This window comes from Anabrus simplex, chromosome 2, assembly GCF_040414725.1.
Source record: "Anabrus simplex isolate iqAnaSimp1 chromosome 2, ASM4041472v1, whole genome shotgun sequence".
Taxonomy (NCBI): Eukaryota; Metazoa; Arthropoda; class Insecta; order Orthoptera; family Tettigoniidae; genus Anabrus; species Anabrus simplex.
This window is the reverse complement of record NC_090266.1, coordinates 655,265,053-655,285,640: the sequence shown is the minus strand read 5'-3', so window position 1 is coordinate 655,285,640 and position 20,588 is coordinate 655,265,053. Positions and strand designations below refer to the sequence as shown.

The 20,588-nt window shown below is 38.8% G+C and overlaps 1 protein-coding gene across 1 annotated transcript in view; it reads right to left on the bottom strand.

Moving 5' to 3' along the window:
* The window catches only part of LOC136864323 (serine-rich adhesin for platelets), a 600,697-nt gene that overhangs the window by 50,325 nt on the left and 529,784 nt on the right, over positions 1 to 20,588 (bottom strand). The window contains exon 7 of the mRNA XM_067141153.2: positions 10,155 to 10,255. Coding sequence (XP_066997254.2) covers positions 10,155 to 10,255 — 101 coding nt within the window. The remainder of the gene's footprint in view (positions 1 to 10,154; positions 10,256 to 20,588) is intronic.

Sequence of the window (20,588 nt, the reverse complement as noted above, 5' to 3'; positions counted from 1 at the left end):
GTAATCTTTTGTCTTTGGAAAATCCACTTAAGGGGGGTGAATTAATTGAAAAATTAGTTGAATTTTTTTTATGACGTTACTTATATCTCAAAACTAAATATGTTAAAGATGTGAAGATTTGTATTTGGAATCTCCTTTAAAATAAAGAAACACGCATTTTTAAGAGGGGGAACCAACTTAACGGGCTGGGGTAAAAAAATGAGTTGAATTACTTTTATGAGCATACTTATATCTCAGAAACTGAAGATGGTACAGACGTGAAAGTTAGTATTTGCAATCTCCTTTATAAATAAAGAAACACGCATTATGGAGGGGAGGGGGTTCAACTTAACGGGTTGGGGTGAAAAATGAGTTGAATTACTTTTACGAGGATACTTATATCTCAAAAACTGAAGATGTAACAGACGTGAACATTAGTATTTGCAATCTCCTTTAAAAATAAAGAAACAAGCATTTGTTTTTCTCGGAAAACCGACGTAAGATGTGTGGGGTTGAATATAAGTAAATAAGGAGTTAAATATGTTTATGAGGATACTTTATCTTATAAACTTAAGCTCTTACTGACGTGAAAGTTGATATTTTGAATTTCCTTTAAAATTAATGAAACGAGTACTTTTTTGTTTTCGGAAAATCCAATTAAGGGGCTGAAATGAATTGGAAAAGTGGGTGAATTTTTAAAATGAGGACCGGTATATCTACATTATGTGTCAAAAAATGAAGATGTTAGAGATAAGAAACTCGGTATTTGGAAAGTCCTTTAAAAATACAGGAACATGTACCTTTTTGTTATCGGAGAAGGCACTTAACTGAAAAGAAGTGAAAAAAAGTTGAATTATTTTTATGAGGATACTTAAAAACTGAAGATGTTATGGACGTGAAAATTGGTATTTGGAATCTCCTTTAAAAATCAAGAAACATGTACTTTTGTTTTCGGAAAATACACTTAGATGGGGGTGGGGTTGGGGGTGGGGAAAGGACTAATCAAGGGGTTGAATTCTTTTTGTGGGGATACTTATGTATATTTCAAAAACTGAAGATGTCACAGATGTGGGAATAGGTATTTGGAATCTCCTATAAAAATAAAGAAACATGTATTTATATTTTCGACTTGAGAGAAGGCTGTTTCTCACATGTACAGTTCTATGTCGCATGATCGTCTTAACCCCAAAAGGTAATACCACAAACGTGGTTTACAAAGAATTTCTGACCGGGCGAGTTGGCCGTGCGTGTAGAGGCGCGCGGCTGTGAGCTTGCATCCGGGAGATAGTAGGTTCGAATCCCACTATCGGCAGCCCTGAAGATGGTCTTCCGTGGTTTCTCATTTTCACACCAGGCAAATGCTGGGGCTGTACTGGGTGTTTGTGGTGTCCCTGACATTCCTGCAACCCACACAACACATAATACTATCCTCTACAACAAACACACAATTTCCTGTACACAGCCGATGATGCCCACCCCCATCGGAGGGTCTGCCTTACAAGGGCTTCAGCGGGCTAACAATAGCCATGCAATAATAATAATAATAATAATAATCATCATCTGTTTACCCTCCAGGGTCGGCTTTTCCCTCGGACACAGCGAGGGATCTCACCTCTACCGCCTCAAGGGCAGTGTCCTGGAGCTTCAGTCTCTTGGTCGGGGATACAACTGGGGAGAATTTCCAGTACCTCGCCCAGGCGGCCTCACCTGCTATGCTGAACAGGGGCCTTGTGAAGGGATGGGAAGATTGGAAGGGATAGGCCAGGAAGAGGGAAGGAAGCGGCCGTGGCCTTATGTTAGGAACCATCCCGGCATTCGCCTGGAGGAGAAGTCGGAAACCACGGAAAACCACTTCCAGGATGGCTGAGGTGGGAATCGAACCCTCCTCTACTCAGTTGACCTCCCGAGGCTAAGTGGACCCCGTTCGAGCCCTCATACCACTTTTCAAATTTCGTGGCAGAGCCGGGAATCGAACCCGGGCCTCCGGGGGTGGCAGCTAATCACGCTAACCACTACACCACAGAGGCGGACAATAATAATAATAATAATAATAATAATAATAATAATAATAATAATAATAATAATAATAATCATCATCATCATCATCCAAACCAAACACAAGCCCATGGCGCAACAGTCCCGCAGGACCATGGACTGCCAAGCGACCGCTGCTCAGCCCGAGGGCCTACAGATTACGAGGCGTCTTGTGGTCAGCACGACGGATCCTCTCGGCCGTTATTCTTGGCTTTCTAGACCGGGGCCGCCATCTCACCGTCAGATAGCTACTCTGTTGTAATCACGTAGGCTGAGTAGACCTCGAACCAGCCCTCAGATGCAGGTAAAAATCCCTGACCTGGGCGGGAATCGAACCCAAGACCTCCGGGTAAGAGGCAGGCACGCTACTCCTACACCGCGGGTTCGGAAATAATAATAATAATAATAATAATAATAATAATAATAATAATAATAATAATAATAATAATAATAATAATAATACCGAGCTCGATAGCTGCAGTCGCTTAAGTGCGGCCAGTATCCAGTATTCGGGAGATAGTAGGTTCGAACCCCACTGTCGGCAACCCTGAAAATGGTTTTCCGTGGTTTCCCATTTTCACACCAGGCAAATGCTGGGGCTGTACCTTAATTAAGGCCACGGCCGCTTCCTTCCCACTCCTAGCCCTTCCCTGTCCCATCGTCGCCATAAGACCTATCTGAGTCGGTGCGACGTAAAGCAACTAGCAAAAATAATAATAATAATAATAATAATAATAATAATAATAATAATAATAATAATAATAATAATAATAATAATAATAATAATAATTCATTATTTTCATACCGCAGCCATAAAGTACTGCATAATTTCAAGCAAAGTTGAAACTGTTTAAGGTTGATCTTTATTAACGGGAATTAAAACTGCAGGGGGGGGGGGTGATCGTGGGGGGGGGGTGCAGAATCCCCACTTCCAAAATAGCTTCACCGGTGGTTCAGTTCACGAGCCACAAACTGAATATGAACTTGAACCTTACACTCTAGTTAAGCTTTATTATATATTTTTATTGGCAAATGGCCTTCTGAGAGGGCTGAAGCAGGTCTTCCTAGTTGACGCCCCTGGACGATCTATGTATCTGTGTCCTACCTTGGATGAATTTTAATGATGAAGACGGCACAAACACACACACAGACAGCTTCCAGTTAGAGGAATTAACCAATGAAATTTAAAATGTATGACCTGGCTGGGAATAAAACCGGAGACCCCTTGGACAAACGCCAGCATGCTAACCAGTTAGTCATGGAGCCAGACTGTTAAAACTAGAAAGTGGAAGAGGCAAATAAGAGCAGCAATACTACGTAATATTGTTAGAGGAACGTGGAAAAAGAAATATAAAGAAGCTAAAAACAGTTAAAAGTCCAGAAAATATCTCAAATGTCTAAATTGTTCTAATTATTAATGACAAGTCCTAGCAGGATTGATGGGATATATGGAAGAAAATTATATTTTTGTAACATTTTGTTAGTTATGTTATCTTTAGCAGTTTGTACTATTAACAATTATATCTGCATGTACTGGTAACGATTACAAGAAATTAATGATCTATGGGATATGCACAAGATGAGGGTCTCCCCAATGGCAAAATACAGGGAGGTCCCTGTGGCGATGATATGGAGGAATGTAAGCCAAGAAGCATTACTACTGTTTGTTAATTACAGGTTATCAACCGTGGAAGAGAATGAGCATCGTATTGCGTTATCTCTAGCGTGCCAACAGAAGTCATTCTGAGCAACTGCTGTGACTGTGACGTTGTTTCTCGCCTGTTATCTAGGCACACTCATTAATAGTCTGCCTGCAGATTGCAGTACAAAAAGGTCTTGTACACATCTATTAATCACAATTACACTTAATCTGCACGTGTTATGAGTGCTACTAAAGACTGGCAGCTATTTTTGCTTGTGGATTAACGTCGCACCAACACAAAGGTTTTCGGCGACAGAAGGATAGGAAAGGGCTAGGATTGGGAAGGTAGCGGCCGTGGCCTTAATTAGGTACAGCCCCAGCATTTTCCCGGTGTTAAAATAGGTAAACACGGAAAACCATCTTGATGACTGCCGATAGAGTGGTTCGAACCCACTATCCCCGAACGCAAGCTTACAGCTGTGCGAGTCTAATCGCAAGGGGAAATGCTTCGGTCTAAAGACCGACAGTTGCTCTAGCGTCATCAGATGCAAGCTTGGATACGTAACTGCTGTCTTAGCAGTACACAGTTGTAGTACAGTATAAAAGCAGTAGTGAACTGGCTTTTTCTTCTTCTTTATCACCTCCCGAACCACCTCCTGGTTTTATTACACAGGGGAGAGACTCACCCTGCATAAATAAAATATATTTTAACTAAATTTGTAACATTTTATTAGCTGGAAAATGTTCTGTATTTTACAAAACCAGTAACTAACTACATGTATTAGTATTTTTTTGCTAGTGGCGTTACGTCGCACCGACACAGATAGGTCTTATGGCGACGATGGGATAAGGCCTAGGAGTTGGAAGGAACCGACCGTGGCCTTAATTAAGGTACAGCCCCAGCATTTGCCTCGTGTGGAAATGGGAAACCACGGAAAACCATCTTCAGGACTGCCGACAGTGGGATTCAAACCCACTATCTCCTGGATGTAAGCTCACAGCCACGCGCCCCTAACCACACGGCCAACTCGCCCAGTACATGTATTAGTAATGATTACTGTACCGGGCGGTACACCTCCACGCCGCTAATTTAAATGCGCGCCAGTTAAAACTCCTCTGCTGGAGGAAGTCTGAACTTTATCTACGCTATTAATTCTCTACTTTCTCAGAAGATGTCACTACCTGTAAATTTTGGAGTTTTAGAACTGTGTTACTTTTGATGTGTTTTTGTTTCGCTTGAAGTAAGAAGTGTGAACTTTCTCTTCTAGAGGACACTACTGAAGATCTACAATAGTGCAACCTAGTGCGGAGTCAAAGAACTATTTTTTTGGAGAAAATTTAATTTCAAGAGTTTGTTCTTTGTTAAATTTCTTTCTGTCATTGTTTAAGTTGGCAATATTTACCCCTTTCTTCCCCTTGTTATGAATGTATCCAATCCCGAATTTCTTCTATTAATTTCTGACCAATCTGGTGTATCTTCCCCCAACTTGAATCTGTTGCGGGGTCCTACCCAATAAAGAGTTTGTGGGAGGGTGTTTTCTTTCCCCTAACGCCTAGAACCTTCCGCGAGAGGATATAAACTGCTGATTTTCGGGTCTCCGGGCCACTTCTGTTCCATCTTTCAGTGTGTTAAGTACATAGCAGGGGGCGGGAAGCGCCTCTTTCTTCGGCAGCGGTCAACAACAAGGTAATGGCCGATTAATAACTTCTTTCTTTGCTAGCTCAGCAGTTTAACTTTCGGGGCGGGTTCTAGGCCTTCCACCATGTAACTTTCCTTTAAAATGTAAAAACTACTGGTATCTATTCTATCTTTCAAACGACATATCGGGATAGAGAGTGCTTAACCCTCTCGAGCTCCCACTCACATCGTCTTGAGGTGAACTTATTTTTCTCAACCAATTCTTCCGTAATGTAATGTAAATTGCTATTAAGTCACCTCTGTAGTATGGGATTAGCCCTTGTATTAACGGCCTAGTGCCAAGTAGGTCTTAAGCAAAGTGTATTAGGAGTGCAAATTCGCCTCCTCTCAAATTGTATTTTAGAGGTCATGTATTAACTTTCTTGTTATTTAACAGACCCCAGTAGGTTGGGTATTTTACCCCTGTGTATACGTCCTTGGAGGACAGCTTAAAAGTGGAGTTTGGAGTGGCCTATGATAGGCTTGGATTTTAAGGGGAAGTTGCCCTTTATTGAAAATTGTGTCTCTGCCTCAAGGAGGCTTTTGGGTGTAATTGGAAGCAAATGTTTCTGGCATGTTTGGGGGTTTTCGGCCCCTTTGTTGTATGGTGTTCATTGTAAGGTTGGGCTCTTTGCTCAAGAATTATGTTTCTGACTTTTGAAGCCCCAAATGGGGTACCTATGTAAATGTATTTTTTTTCAATCGTGTTTCGGCTACTAAGTACCTGTTCTATTTGTTGTTACCTAATTTTGAAAAGAAAATATAACCTTGTTAAATTTTAAAATTAATTTCACTTTAGTAGCTTGAGACCTATTCACCACCCAGCACCTTCTTTCATGCATAACTACCACCAAAACACGGTAACAATTACAATAAATGCACACTCTCTCCTCAGCTGGTGTTCATGTGTGATTGGGATATAAGAGCATTCATTCATTCATTCATTCATTCATTCATTCATTCATTCATTAAATATTATTATCTACCGCACAATGAAGGTGGCACATATAAATTTGTAACATATAAAAATGCATCATTATAGGCGTACTATAGCTGGGAATGTTTGTGCCCTGTTGAATGGCAGATTGGATTCAATTATGTAAATAAATAAATAAATAAATAAATAAATAAATAAATAAATAAATAAATAAATAAATATTTGGCCTCCATAATGTACAATGTGAATGCTATAGGCTAGTGAAGGCAGTTGGGTAATATGAGGCATGTTCTATGTACTGGAACTTAGAATTGTGGAACATTTGGATAAAATATGTATGATTAATTCTCTCAGTAACTAAGTACTCGTTGAGCAGATGCAATGCATTATTACGTATGACCTTACCAGCCATTTCTCTATAACCACTACCAAGTTACTGAATCAGTGCCATGTAACATGGTAACAAAATCAAGACCTACAAGGTCGTAGGCAAATTATAATAATTCAGCAACACTGTATTTAACAAATTCAACCCTCGTCTGTGAGAATACTCTGAATGTTCTGGATGCCCCTTGCCAGCTTTCTGAGAGGAACTGAACCTTACCGCTTCAGGTACCTTCAAATGACATCAGAGGGCTTCACGTATGGTTGTCACGATCTTAAACAGCTAGCCGTTTAGAAACTAATGGAAGTTGATTCTAACAGGTAGTCTGGTGGATGAGTAGTCTATATTAAAATAATTTTTAATCAGTGGCGCATGCTGGGATCAAGACTTGGGCTATCACTATACTTAGATTACCCCTTTTCGATGGTTGGTTTAGTGAACGTCAAGCCTTAAGCGTTTTGAGGTCCAGCCAATAGCCAACGGAGTAGCCTGTTGTGTTGTCAAGGCTGCTTCACAAGCTATTGCCCTGGCTGCAACTGTCAATATTCAATACCTGATCAGTGGATATGGTAGCCTGAGGTTTAGCAAATTAAAGTCCTCAGCAAAAGTCCGGCCTTATGACTAATTGGCCCGATGGCGCCGGTCCAATTCTCAGAATCAACACCCTCGTACTGTTAATTCCCCTGCCTTAGGGACTGGGTATTTATGGCGTCTTCGCCATTCATTTCATCCTCATTAGGTCGCCACCAAACCTATACAGACGCCATGCACCAATATTATTATTATTATTATTATTATTATTATTATTATTATTATTATTATTATTAAATACAAACTTTGAATTTTACAGCATTACCACCGGTCGTACTCATCGTTAACTGGTTTATTAGCTTCCTCGGGAGATCAGTGGTGGTGTCCGACCCATGATCACGGGTTCGATTCCATCCAACAAAAGAGAACACTAAACCTGAACGATTGGATTTCATTTAGCAGATCTACCTATAAAAAGAAAACTATATTACTCTTATAACAGCAGCCCTGCAGTGTTTTTCTACAAGGATGTAGAAGCAAACGGGAGTGAAATACCCACTCTGTTATCTATGAGTATGAGGTGAAGCTGTTCGTTAACAGTGGCGATGTGATGGAACGAAGCCTAGCCCACGTATCCCCCCGGTCCCCGCACCGATCTGAGTTACATCAGCATGTCTCGCGAGGTGTGTCGTGGGGAGAGGGAGGCAGAGCTTGGGGTGCGAGATCTCTCTCCGATGCCTTGCTCTCAGAAATACGCGAGACGTTTTTCCTAATGACTTTGAAGTTTTGTAAATTGAATAATGTGTGAGATGCTTACATTATAATGTGTTTTAGATATCCATTGTTCTCATTTGAGGTTTAGACTTCACCGATAGCCTTGGCAGCCCTCAGTATACGCCACTGGTTTAATCATTGTCAGTGTCTGAATCAGAGAATGAAAAACTTCACCCCTACTACTGATTATTTAGAATTGAATAAATATCAATATGATATTGCCTGCCTCTGTGTCTATAAGTGTAAATTGTTTATAATTTATGGCTGCCATAATGCTTGTTGAAAATACTTTAAGCGTGCTAAAAATGAGTTGTAGAACATATTGGTCTTATTAATAAAGGCAATTCATCAATATGATAGGAAAAGTGACAGCAAAAACAAGTCTTTTGTTAAGGGTTAATAAGTACAGTAAAAGCTTTACTAACCGGAACCTGAATAAACAGGACACTTGCCTCAAATGGATATTTTATGTGGTCCCTAGAAGTTACATGGCACTTTATGGAGACTAAAACAGGACCTGTCCAACGTGAAAACGGACCGATATTCCCAGTCCCGCGAGGGAAAATTCTCTGAGTAAAACGAAACTCTTGTCAATGTAATGTTACACGTACTACGTACAATAGAAACGGCAAGAAAGAAATTCTACCATGAAACCGATTTCTGTTGTTGTTTTATTGCTGTAGTTGTTTTTTCATCACCAAAAACTGTAATTGAGAAGGCTCTAGTATTGGGAAAGTCATCAAGCAAAACACACTGGAGGAGTTTCAGAAAATATAGTGTACACTGTGAATTTTTACTGTTTTGCAAGAGATATTGCAGTATTTGTTAAGAATGTTTAAATTGTGTCGACTTTAATTTTACAAATTCCCTGTTTTGGATTGTTAACTTTTAAGGTTTAATTTCACAATTTCTTGTTTTAAGTTGCATTCCAAACGTTACTTTTTAAAAGCATTAACGTTTGTGAGCCATGTATTATTTTTCTCCGGGCAGCTTCTAGGTGGAGGAAGATACTGAAATAAAACATATAAGTCAATAGTACAGAACTTACATGCAGTTACCATTTGTTCGTTTCAAACAAAATTCTTCAAATTCTATTTTTCGGCGGTTAACCTTGCATAAAGTGGAAACCCCATAAAACGGAAATATTTTCTAGTCCCTAGCAATTCCGGTTTAGACAGGTTTTGCTGTACTTCATACGAAAATTATGAGTACATTTACAATGGAACCAACTACATGTAGTGAAGGAATATACTTTTGATGCTGGAGTGTAGTGTTTAAAAACCTTTAAATCACCGCTTCCAGCTGGGGAGGTAATGACATCAATGAATGCTAGAGTTGTATTTAATAAAGAAGTATTGGTAAGCAACTAAATGCCTGTAAACTGAATTTCCTGCTTGAAATGTTAGTGTGCACTCAGTGTCAAGTTTATGTTGAGCATTTCGCAGACATACAGCACCTCAAACCTAACAGGAGTTGCAATGCGAAATGCACCAAGCATATTAGTGTTGTCTTCATTATTTGAAGTTCCGTGTGTAGTGTTGTTGTCTTCTTCATTCCTGTGTGATTCAAGGCAAATACCATGACATAACATAGAAGCCTAAGTTAAATGAGCTAATGAGTGTAATTTTCTTGCGAGTTTTCTACGCTCATGCTGGGAAAAGTATAGTGTAACACACTTAGCTAGGTTCCAACCTCCACTAGCTGGGGCTGTGGGATCAAATCCCAGTTCAGTTGGATGAAATTTAAGGGTGATAAAATAGAAACGATGTGCATCATTAGATTTTCCAGTACCTATATTAAAGAAAGGGTGAGTTGGTGGCACTGGGGCATCTGTGAAGATTGTTAGTCGCTAAGTAGACATTAAACACACGGCACTATTATTCATCACATAGGAAAGTGCTCAAAACTCAAGACATCAGTTCCAAGTCGAAATGATTTATATTACATACACTACATATGCTACAACAATACAAGTTAATCAACGAAATTTACATGTACAAGTAGATGGTTCTGAGTGTTAAGTTATTTTTATGCCCTGAATAATACAATAAGAATATAGAGGAATTTTAACGTTCCTCCACACTGACAAGTGGTAAATGTTGTTAACTGTTTGAGTAGAGCCCAACCCTTGCTTTTCCCCATTTCCAGCAATAAAATCTTATTGAAATCCCTTTCTCACAATCTTTTGACTTACCCCGCCTCTCCTCCTTCTTCTACGTCGCTTTTTCTTGCGTCGCTTGGACCCTGAGATATCAATGGACTGGGGCTGAGGTGGCAAACCCTGGATATTGATACCTGAAGTAAGTGAATAAATGAATGAACATTTGTGTTATGATGCCAAACATTATTCACAAAAGAAGTTTTTCCTTTATTGGAAAATAGTCTCTTGGCCCACCTATTCGATACGATATACAAAATATTGTATTGAATATTTATGTAATACTATTTTCTAATAAGGAGATGTTTTCTTTGTGAATTCTAATGAGTCAATACGGAACAAAAACATGAAATTCATAAATTGTATGCCCTATATTATGTTCAATTCTCATCCAAAATATTAGTCTAACAAGACAGAAGCAATATGGGAAAATTAAAGATTAGGAGGAAAGGAATTCATTTTGTGAGGTTTACTAGGAAAAACAGCAAAAGGGGAGTCTTGAAAAGGTTTTTATATGTAAATACACATGCACCATGAGCAGCTTTGTGCTACGACCATTTCCAATGACACTTCGCTTAGATATAAACAATACAATATTATTTTTAACTCTTAACTCTGTTAAGGTATTCAAGGTATATGCCTTTACATATATAACACGCTGCCATGTACATTCAATGTGATGCCCGAAGTTAGGCGTTGAAAACGCAGGCTCCGATGGAAGGCAAATTATGGGGACACGAGTTTTAAACAGTTCTGCAATAATGGTAATTATACAGTGCAGAGGGCTTTGACAAACTGCCAGTTCAGTGAGGATACAAACTAAGATTTGTATAATTTCCTTATTAGTTTGGAGTGGATATGAACAATAGAGGCCATATAAACCAAGTTCCACGGGAACTCAGGCGAGAAGCAGAATACAACTTATTAAGGTAGCTGCACTAGCCAAGTTATGTTGTGGTTAAAGTTACACTCCCCTCACCAGCAATATCATTACAGTTGGGAAGTAACTTAGTAAAAGTAACAAAATTAGTTGTATCAAATCCTTGTTAGTGACTTTTATTCGTAATCATTACTTTTTACTCGTAATTTACTTCTTGAAATAAAATTGTAATTGTTACATTCTAGTAATATACACCACACGGAAGCAGAAATAGGAAACATATTCAAGATGAATATCACTCTTTCAGTTCTACTAAAGCAGATCCAGTAGCTTCACGATGGCTGAATGAGGTTTCGGTGTGTAGGTATTCAATCTTATTTCCACCCTGGACTGAGAATAAAGAAATTGAAGTATAATGTCTCCCCCACTGTTTGAAGATTATTCTGTATGTAAAATACCTAAAATAAGCCCATAAAGGAGGACAACTGTAAAGCATGTGAACAGTGGAAAAAGAGGAAATCAGACGATGACTACAAAGAGTACACGGTAAGAACAGGAAGATGTGATAAAGAGTGACATGACGTGCATTTTGCCAATTCGGCCGATCATAATAGACCTTTGAAGATCAGACTGAAAATAATGCTTACAAAAGTTATTTAATAGCCACACAGCGTTTATCGTCACCAAAAATAGAATTGTGGTGTGCAAACAATATAATAAAGTTTTAAAAAGTAGAAACGGGGCTAGAATCATAGAAGAGGCAGTTGCATTAATATAACAACCAGCATTACACACGTTCAAATTCATGCTAGAAATTAACGAACGTAACCCTTCTAGTATAAAAAGTTCGTTCACTTCATATCAAGTTGTAAACTTTAGTAAACGATCACAGAGATAGCCAGAAAATTCTTGAAAAGAATATGGAAAATTATTTTACCTAAATGGTACAGGTACGCTAGATAAATTAAAGGATGGCCATCAAGGGGCACACTGTACGGCTATATGGGGAAAACGTAACGTGAAACAGGTGTAACAGACCTAGTGAATGCTACGCTTAAATAAGAACGGGAAAGGCTGAATAAATCCATACAATGTGTTCTCTAATTATTGATGAGATATCTGTCGAACAGTAGGTACAGTACGATAAGAGGTTGGATACATTTCTTGGTGCTAAGAACACTTCTATACATGCGAAAACTCTTAGATATGGAAATAGATATATTGCCTACCCTTCAAGAAGCAAGAGAAAATATGACAGGAGTTGCTAATAATTTATTGTGCTGCCTAATAAATGGCTTATCAAACGATCACCGAACTCTTCACCAGCTTTCGAGAATTACGATGTAATCATTACTTGTATTCAATTCGTAAGGCAATGGTTCGATGTTCAGGACATCCACAGCACTAATTCACGTTATCATAAAGAGAAATGCACTTTTTTTTGACAATTAGTGACGAGACACTTTAATTAAGGTGCAGCCCCAGCATTCGTCTGGAGTCAAATATAAAACGATAACTGAAGTTCTTTGGATATCTGTTCAGAATGGATGAAAAGCGGCTGACAAACCAATCTTCAAAATATCGGGCAATAGTCTCAGATAAGTCGTTTCATAAGGTTAGAAATGAATTCGGCAGGGGTGGTCTCTAGGCAGGAAGACACCTTAAATAGAATACAAGACAGATTACAAGTCAACAAGGATTTTGATGAAGAACTGAAGCGGAGCAGAGAGTGGACGGAGGAAAGAAAACAGGCTTTCAGAGAAAGAATTGTAGCGATTCTCGGCTGCAAAAAATGTATAAGTTACTGAACGTGTTCTTCGATGGCGTTAAACTAATAATAATAATATTTCTGTACGGGTATGACAGCCGGATGCAGCCCTTGTAGGTGAAGGTGTGCGGTGCCTGCCATGTATGATAAACTGCGTGTTAATGTTGGGGAGGGTAGTGTTGTATGTAGTGTGAGAATTATAGGAATGATGGGGACAGCACAAATACCCAGTCTCCACGCCATAGGAATTCACCGTTTAGATTACAAGCCCATAACCGAGGCGGGAATCTAACCCGAGGATCGAAGGCCAAGAGAGTGACAACTCAGCCATGGAGCTGAACAGTTATATGAAAAAACGTGCACCTACTGCATAACAGAAAGTAATAGGAATAAACCACTTGTAGTCTCTACCACACTTCACCTTAACGTGACCTAGGCACATCTGTGTTACGCAGCCGATGCGTCGGAATTTCGACACGAAAGACGGTTTTGTAAAGTATCAATAAATCTACCGACAAAGGTTTCCCACTTTTAAGCGTTTTTTCTCTCATTATCAATCGACTGAGCCTCTGTGGCTCAGGCGTCAGCGCTCCGGCCTCTCACCGCTGGGTTCCGTGGTTCAAATCCCGGTCACTCCATGTGAGATTTGTGCTGGGCAAAGCGGAGGCGGGACAGGTTTTTCTTCGGGTACTCCGGTTTTCGCTGTCTTATTTCATTCCAGCAACACTCTCCAAAATCATTTCATTTCATATGTCATTCATTAATCATTGCCCCAGACGTGTGGGATAGGCTTCGGCAGCCGGCACAATTCCTATCCTCACCGATAGATGGGGGCTTCATTCCAATCCTGACCCGGTCGAATGACTGGAAACAGGCTGTAGATTTTCATTTTTATCAATCGACTGTATCGTGATTCGATGCCGCAATCTTAAAGTGGGCCCGTAATCAACTACACTATGCAGCCGGTCAAGTGCACAGAGCGAGTCGGCTACACGCTTAGGGTCACGTAGCTGTTAGTTTGCATTCGGGAGATAGTGGGTTCGATTTCCACTCTCAGCATCCCTGAGTATGTTTTCCGTGGTTTCCTTTTTTCACACCCGGCTGTATTTTAATTAAGACCACCGTCGTTTCCTTTCCAGTCTTAGCCCTTTCCTATCCCATCGTCGCTGTAAGACCTGTTTGTGTCTGCACAATAAATAAATAAATAAATAAATAAATAAATAAATAAATAAATAAATAAATAAATAAATAAATAAATAAATAAATAAATAAATAAATAAATAAATAAATAAATAAAGAACAATAGTAGAGTGCAGTGATCATAGTTTTGCTTTGACAGATACATTTGCGACTGATTCTAGCGCACTCTTCCCTTCTCCATCGTCCTGGGCTAAATAATGAAATTACGCAACACATTGTCTATATGTGTCTGCGGCATTCACGTACAGGAAGTGCGTGGATGATCAAGGAACAACGAAGGTCTAAATATTGTATCCTAAAATATTCTGGAGCGTTCTATTCAGGGAGAGGGTCGTAATCAGCCAAGCAGAAAGCGCGAAGTTCGACCTACAGCAACAGCTTCATGTGTAACAGTAGCTTTTCCTCATTTCAACCTGCCATTATTCAAAGAATGCCCTTCGTGAGAAAACTGGCCAAAGGGTTGATTTCAGTCTGCAGGTTAGCAGTCTAATTGGACAATACAACATTTTCCAACGAGAGCAGCCAGCCATGAATGCAGGCCTTGAAAATTGAGGTAATTGAAAACTAAAATATTTCAACTGACTTGGTGTGCTGATTTTAAATGTGACCATAATTTTTCTCCATCACATAGGGATTGTTCACAAAGCTAATGTGAAAATATAGCGAATACATACTAAGACACAGAAATGTACCTGTAAAAATAAACCACTTCTATATCTATAGACCCCACTATTTTGGCAGAAAGCCATTCCTAACACTGTGTCGTGTTTCTATGCCGCAATTTTGAAGCGGGTCCCTTCATAAGTGCTGAAAACTACTCAAAACTCCTCCTGGTAATTTCTCGTCAGTGACCTATGGTTACCATATCAGTCAAAGCCTAGCTATAGCTGGAACAAATAGTCTACTTTTGGATGTAACGCAACAATGCGGAGTATATATTTGCCAACAGGAAAAACAAGAAGAACGAAGTCATCTCCGTACAGGCCAAGAAGGCTTTTGGAGGGGTGAAAGGTATAGGCTTCCACCATGCGTAAGGCTGCGTCCGCACCGGACGTGGCACGCTAGGTGCGTAGCGCTTGGTTGGTTGCCTGGATGAATAACCCATGCGAACGGACAGTGTAGAACCTATGAAACCCGCCGCACCGGGTGCTCAGCTACCTAGCGACTTGCCAAGCAACTATCCTAGTGAAGGAACGCGTCTGTTTTGCCTGGATAGATAGCCAGGTGAGTTACCAGTCATTATACACACTGTTTGCTGCATTTTATTGATTTTTGGAGAAAAAGGATGGATAAGGCAATAACAGCGGCTGTTTTCAAAAGAGAAACACTCTGGAATCCATGTGAAGAAATGCAGTTGTTCTAAAGAAACTATTGGAAGAGGTAACAGGGGAAGTACAGAAAGACGGTAAGCAGGTGCATTGCATTTTATAAAATAACTAGCAAGATACCCGTGCTTCGCTACGGTATTATACTGAAATTTATAATTGAATGCTTATTGTTTTAGATATATAATCCGCCGAAATTCGCGATCTGACTCGTTTTCTGCGAGAATCCACCAAAATTCCCGATCTGACTGGTTTTCTATTATTTTACGGCACGTTTCCTCCCATTTTTAAATCTTCCTTTCCAGCAATCGTTTTCGTACTTCCCGGGTTAGGCTCAGGTATTCCTCCCGGTCAGTTGGGCCCGTAAATCTTTGCCATCTTTTCCTATAATATTTTTAATATGGATAAAATCCTTCAGGAGATCCGGCGTGGTGTCATATTGGGTGCCTTGGCGGCACTGAACCCGCGGCCGGACTGCATTCTTAGTCATTACCCGTCCAGGAGCCGTTTCCAGCGCGGTCCGCACATTTGACGACGGTCCGGAAATATTATTATTATTATTATTATTATTATTATTATTATGTGTTGCTGGAATGGCTGATGACAGGGAAAACCGGAGTATCCGGAGAAAAACCTGTCCCGCCTCCGTTTTGTCCAGCATGAATGCCACATGGAGTGACCGGGATTTGAACCACGGAACCCAGCTGTGAGAGGCCGGCGCGTTGCCGCCTGAGCAACTTAGGATCCTTATAAGTAGGCCTACATTAATAACAGTAAAATCAATTGGTCTCACCTCCTTCTACACCCCACCGAAGTTAAGTTTATTTACCGCCAACCCCCCCCCCCCCACCATAAAAAATTAAAAGAATGCTTGTTTCTTTATGTCTAAGGGAGATTCCAAACACCATTGTTCACGTCTATTACCTTCAGTTTTGAGATATAAGTATCCCCATAAAAATAATTCACTTTTTTTCACTTCATTTCACAATAATCCCCCCCCCCCTTAAGTGAATTTTCCCGCAAATAATACTTGTTTCTTTAATAGTAAAGGATCTTCTAAATACCAATTATCACGACTCTAACTTCTTCAGTTTTCGATTTATGTGTCCTCATGAAAGGAATTCAACTCCTTTACACTCCCGCCCTCCAAGATGGTTTCCCCACCAAAACGCGTTCTTCTTTGTTTTTAAAGGAGGTCCAAATAAGAATTTCCACGTCTGTAACAACTTTACTTTTTATTAGATGTATGTATTCTCATAAATTAAGTCAATTAATTTTTCAATTCTTTCACCCCCCCCCCCCTTCATTGGATTTTCCGAAAATACGTGTTTCTTTACTTTTAAAGCAGATTGCAAATATCAAATTTCACGTCTGTAACATCTTCATTTTTGAGATATCAGTAGCCTAATTAAAAGAATTCATCACCATTTTCAGTCACTTTTCAGTCACGTTTCTTTATGTATAATAGAGATAAAAAATACCATTTTTCACTTCAGTAACATGTTAAGTTTTTTTAGATATACTGTAAAAATTCTCATTTTTAAATTTCACCCCTTTTGAGTTCCCCTTAAGTGGAGTTTCCAAAAACAAATCACCTATATTTCTTTACATTTACAGGAGATTTACACCCACTCTTTACGTCTGTAACATTTTACGTTTCCAAGATATTCTGTAGATATAGTCTTTCAAAAAATTCACCCCAATTTGTCACTCCTGTTTAACCGCCATTAATTGGCTTTTCCAAAAACTAAAAAATACGTGTTTCTTAATTTTTAAAGGAGATCCCATATGCAAATTATCAGTTCTGTAATATCTTTCGTTTCTGAGATATGTGTATCCTCAATTAATGCATTCAACCCATTTTTCACCCTTTTACACCCCTCCTATTAGGATTTACAGGAAACAAAAAAAACGTGTTCCTTTATTTTTAGAGGAGATTCTAACTACCAATTATTACATCTGTAAATTTTAAAGTTTTAAGATGTAGACACACTCATTTAAAAAAAATTCACACACCCCCTTTTTCACCCCCCAATATTTGGATTTTCCCAAAACGAAAAAATACGTGTTTCTTTACTTTTAAAGTAGATCCAAAATACCAATTTTCAGGTCTGTAATATTTTCAGGTTCTGAAATATATGTAGCCTCATGAAAGGTATTCAACCCATTATTCACCCTTTTACACCCTTCCTATTGGGATTTTCCGAAAACAAAAGAATACGTGTTTCTTTATTTTTAAAGGAGATTCTAAATACCAAATTTTACATCTATAAACTTTAGAAGTTTTGAGATATAGATACACTCATTTTAAAAAATCACCCCCTTTTCACCCCCCCCCCCCATTAATTGGATTTTCCACAGAAAGAAAAATACGTGTGTCTTTATTTTTAAAGGAGATCCCAAACACCAATTTTCAGGTCTGTAATATCTTCAGGTTCTGAAATATAAGTAGACTCATGAAATGCATTCGACCCCTTTTTCAACCTTTACCACCCTTCCTATTATGATTTTCCGAAAACAAAATATACGTGTTTCTTTATTTTTAATGGAGATTCTAAATACCATTTTTTACATCTATAACCTTTAAAAGTTTTGAGATATAGATACAGTCATTTTAAAATATTACCCCTTTTCACCCCCCTTAATTGGGTTTTCCAGAAAAACAAAAAATACGTGTTTCTTTATTTTTATAAGAGATCCCAAACACCAATTTTCAGGTCTATAATATCTTCAGTTTCTGAGATATAAGTAGCCTCATTAAAGGCATTCAACTCATTTTTCACCCCTTTTCACTCCTCCTATTGCGATTTTCCGAAAACAAAGAAATACGCGTTTCTTTATTTTTAATGAAGATTCTAAATACCAATTTTTACATCTGCAAACTTTAAAAGTTTGGAGATATAGATTCACTCATTTTAAAAATTCACCCCTCTTTCACCCTCCCATTAATTGGATTTTACAAAAACAAAAAAATACGTGCTTTTTTATTTTTAAAAGAGATCAGAAGTACGAATTTTCAGGTCTGTAATATCTTCAGTTTCTGAGATATAAGTACCGGTATCCTGATTAAAGGCATTCAACCCATTTTCCTCCATTTTCACCCTTTTTCATCCCTCATATTGGGATTTTCTGAAAACAAAAAAATACGTGTTTCCTTATTTTTAAAGAAGATTCTAAATACCAATTTTTACATCTGTAAACTTTTAAAGTGTTGAGATATAGATACACTCATTTTAAAATTTCACCCCCATTTTCACCCCCTTACCGAAGGAATATCCAAAAATCCTCTCTTAGCGAGCACCTACATCATAATATGAATATATCCCGAAAATTTCATTTCTTTATGTCCAGTAGTTTTGGCTCGGCGATGATGAATCAGTCAGTCAGTCAGTCAGTCAGTCAGTCAGGACAAGCTACTTTATATATATAGATTTAGGAGTTGAGAATCACAGAGAGAAATGTTAGTTGGCAATGATATGTTAGAAATAGTGAATAAAAACCTCCGGTTGTTGTTTCACAAGATGCTGTACCTATATCTTACATTGTCGAATAATGGTCTCGGGTAAAGCGTAGTCCATTTGCCAAGGTACAGATTCAGTTACCTTCGTACTGCAGACATTGCGAACCTATATTGTGGTCTTTGTGAATCAACGATTCCACTTCTAACATTCCAGTCGCTTTCTCCTTGAGGTAAATGCGCTCGTTCATGTGAAGTTGTGAAGGATGCAGGCTGCTTTTGTAATTGACTTCGCAGTATTCACACTAGTTTCAGTAAAGTTCTCCATTTAGATGACATTATACCAAAAAGCACACTCAACACTCCTTCGACCTCTTGAAAGACGATAGTTACAAACTAATTTTCTGTTATCAGCATTTCTTCCTACATAAGGTCTCAAGTAGCTCAGCAATGTATAACCACCATCACCCATTAGTACAAATGGGATTTTGGTGTTTGTGCCGGGAACTTCTCTTTCTGCGCGAATGTTAACAGTATTTGATTCTAACAATTCAAAGAAAAAAGAATAACTTCTAAAATTTCCTGCATCGCAAAGTTGACCTTCTCCGCCAGTGTCTACGGCAATAAGCTTGAAATACAATCCAAAAAAATATTGTTTATAATGGTAGTGTAAAGAGTCAGTGTGCGATGGGCACCTAACTCTGATGTGTTTCCCATCGACGACACCAATACAATTAGGAAAGTTATACTGGTGAAAAATTTAGTCTGCTATTTCGTACCAATTCTCAGCTGTAAGTACTGGCATCTATTCTTGTTTTGGTGTGTTCACAGAATATCACAAGTTTCTGTCACTATCTCAGACACTGTTGAGCGTCACATGCGGAAATGAAAAGCCAGACACCTAAATGATTACCCAGTAGCCACACATCTCAAACAAACAATGTAAAATCTCTGTTTTATTCATTTGTATTATTTACTCATTTGTTTACTGATTTACTAATAATTTATTTTGATTTCATTTTGAGTGAAAACTGTAAAGGGAAGATGGAAGAACATACGAGGTACTTTTTTAAAGAATGTCGACAGTGTTTATGGCACTGATGATGTATCTACCTCTACATGGCGATTATTTGAACAACTGAAGTTCCTGCACAATACTACAGTTCTTTCGCACAGGGATTCTAATTTACTATCAGACAATGAGGCCCATACAACTGCAGATGATGCTACTATTTCGTACGAGGAAGAAGGTCCGTATACACCATTATCTACAGATTCGTGTTCTGGCACTCCACTACCACCCAAAGAAAAAGCCGTTCCATCATAATCACCAGTTCCCAAAGAAGTGACCAGTTCCTGGAGCGTGAGGGGGAAAACTTTTTACGAAAGGAAAGCGAAAAAGAAGATAATGATGACTGCAACTACTTTTAGAGTATTTTTCCCTATATGGCTCAAATCCCATCAATTCCTAGACTGGGGTTAAGAAGCAGATCCCAAGATCTAATTTTGAATGAACTCGAACCTTCGCAAGACCCACAGCCTTCAATCCAACTCCAGACATCGACATCTAATTCTTAGTAAAAACATAATCGAACAGCCTCATCCACCGTTCTCGGAACCTGGTTTCTACGACTCTACGGATTTATCACCACACACTCTGACTTCATATGTTCAGACGTACAATTCATCACTGTAATCGGTTTTTGTGTAATAATTTGGATTTTAATTTGTATTTCCTATTTATATATGTTATTAACAAATCCGCACTCATGTTATACATACAGTATTACTTACCCCAATATAACCAATAAACATTCCTCAGGCGATATGCATGACCTGC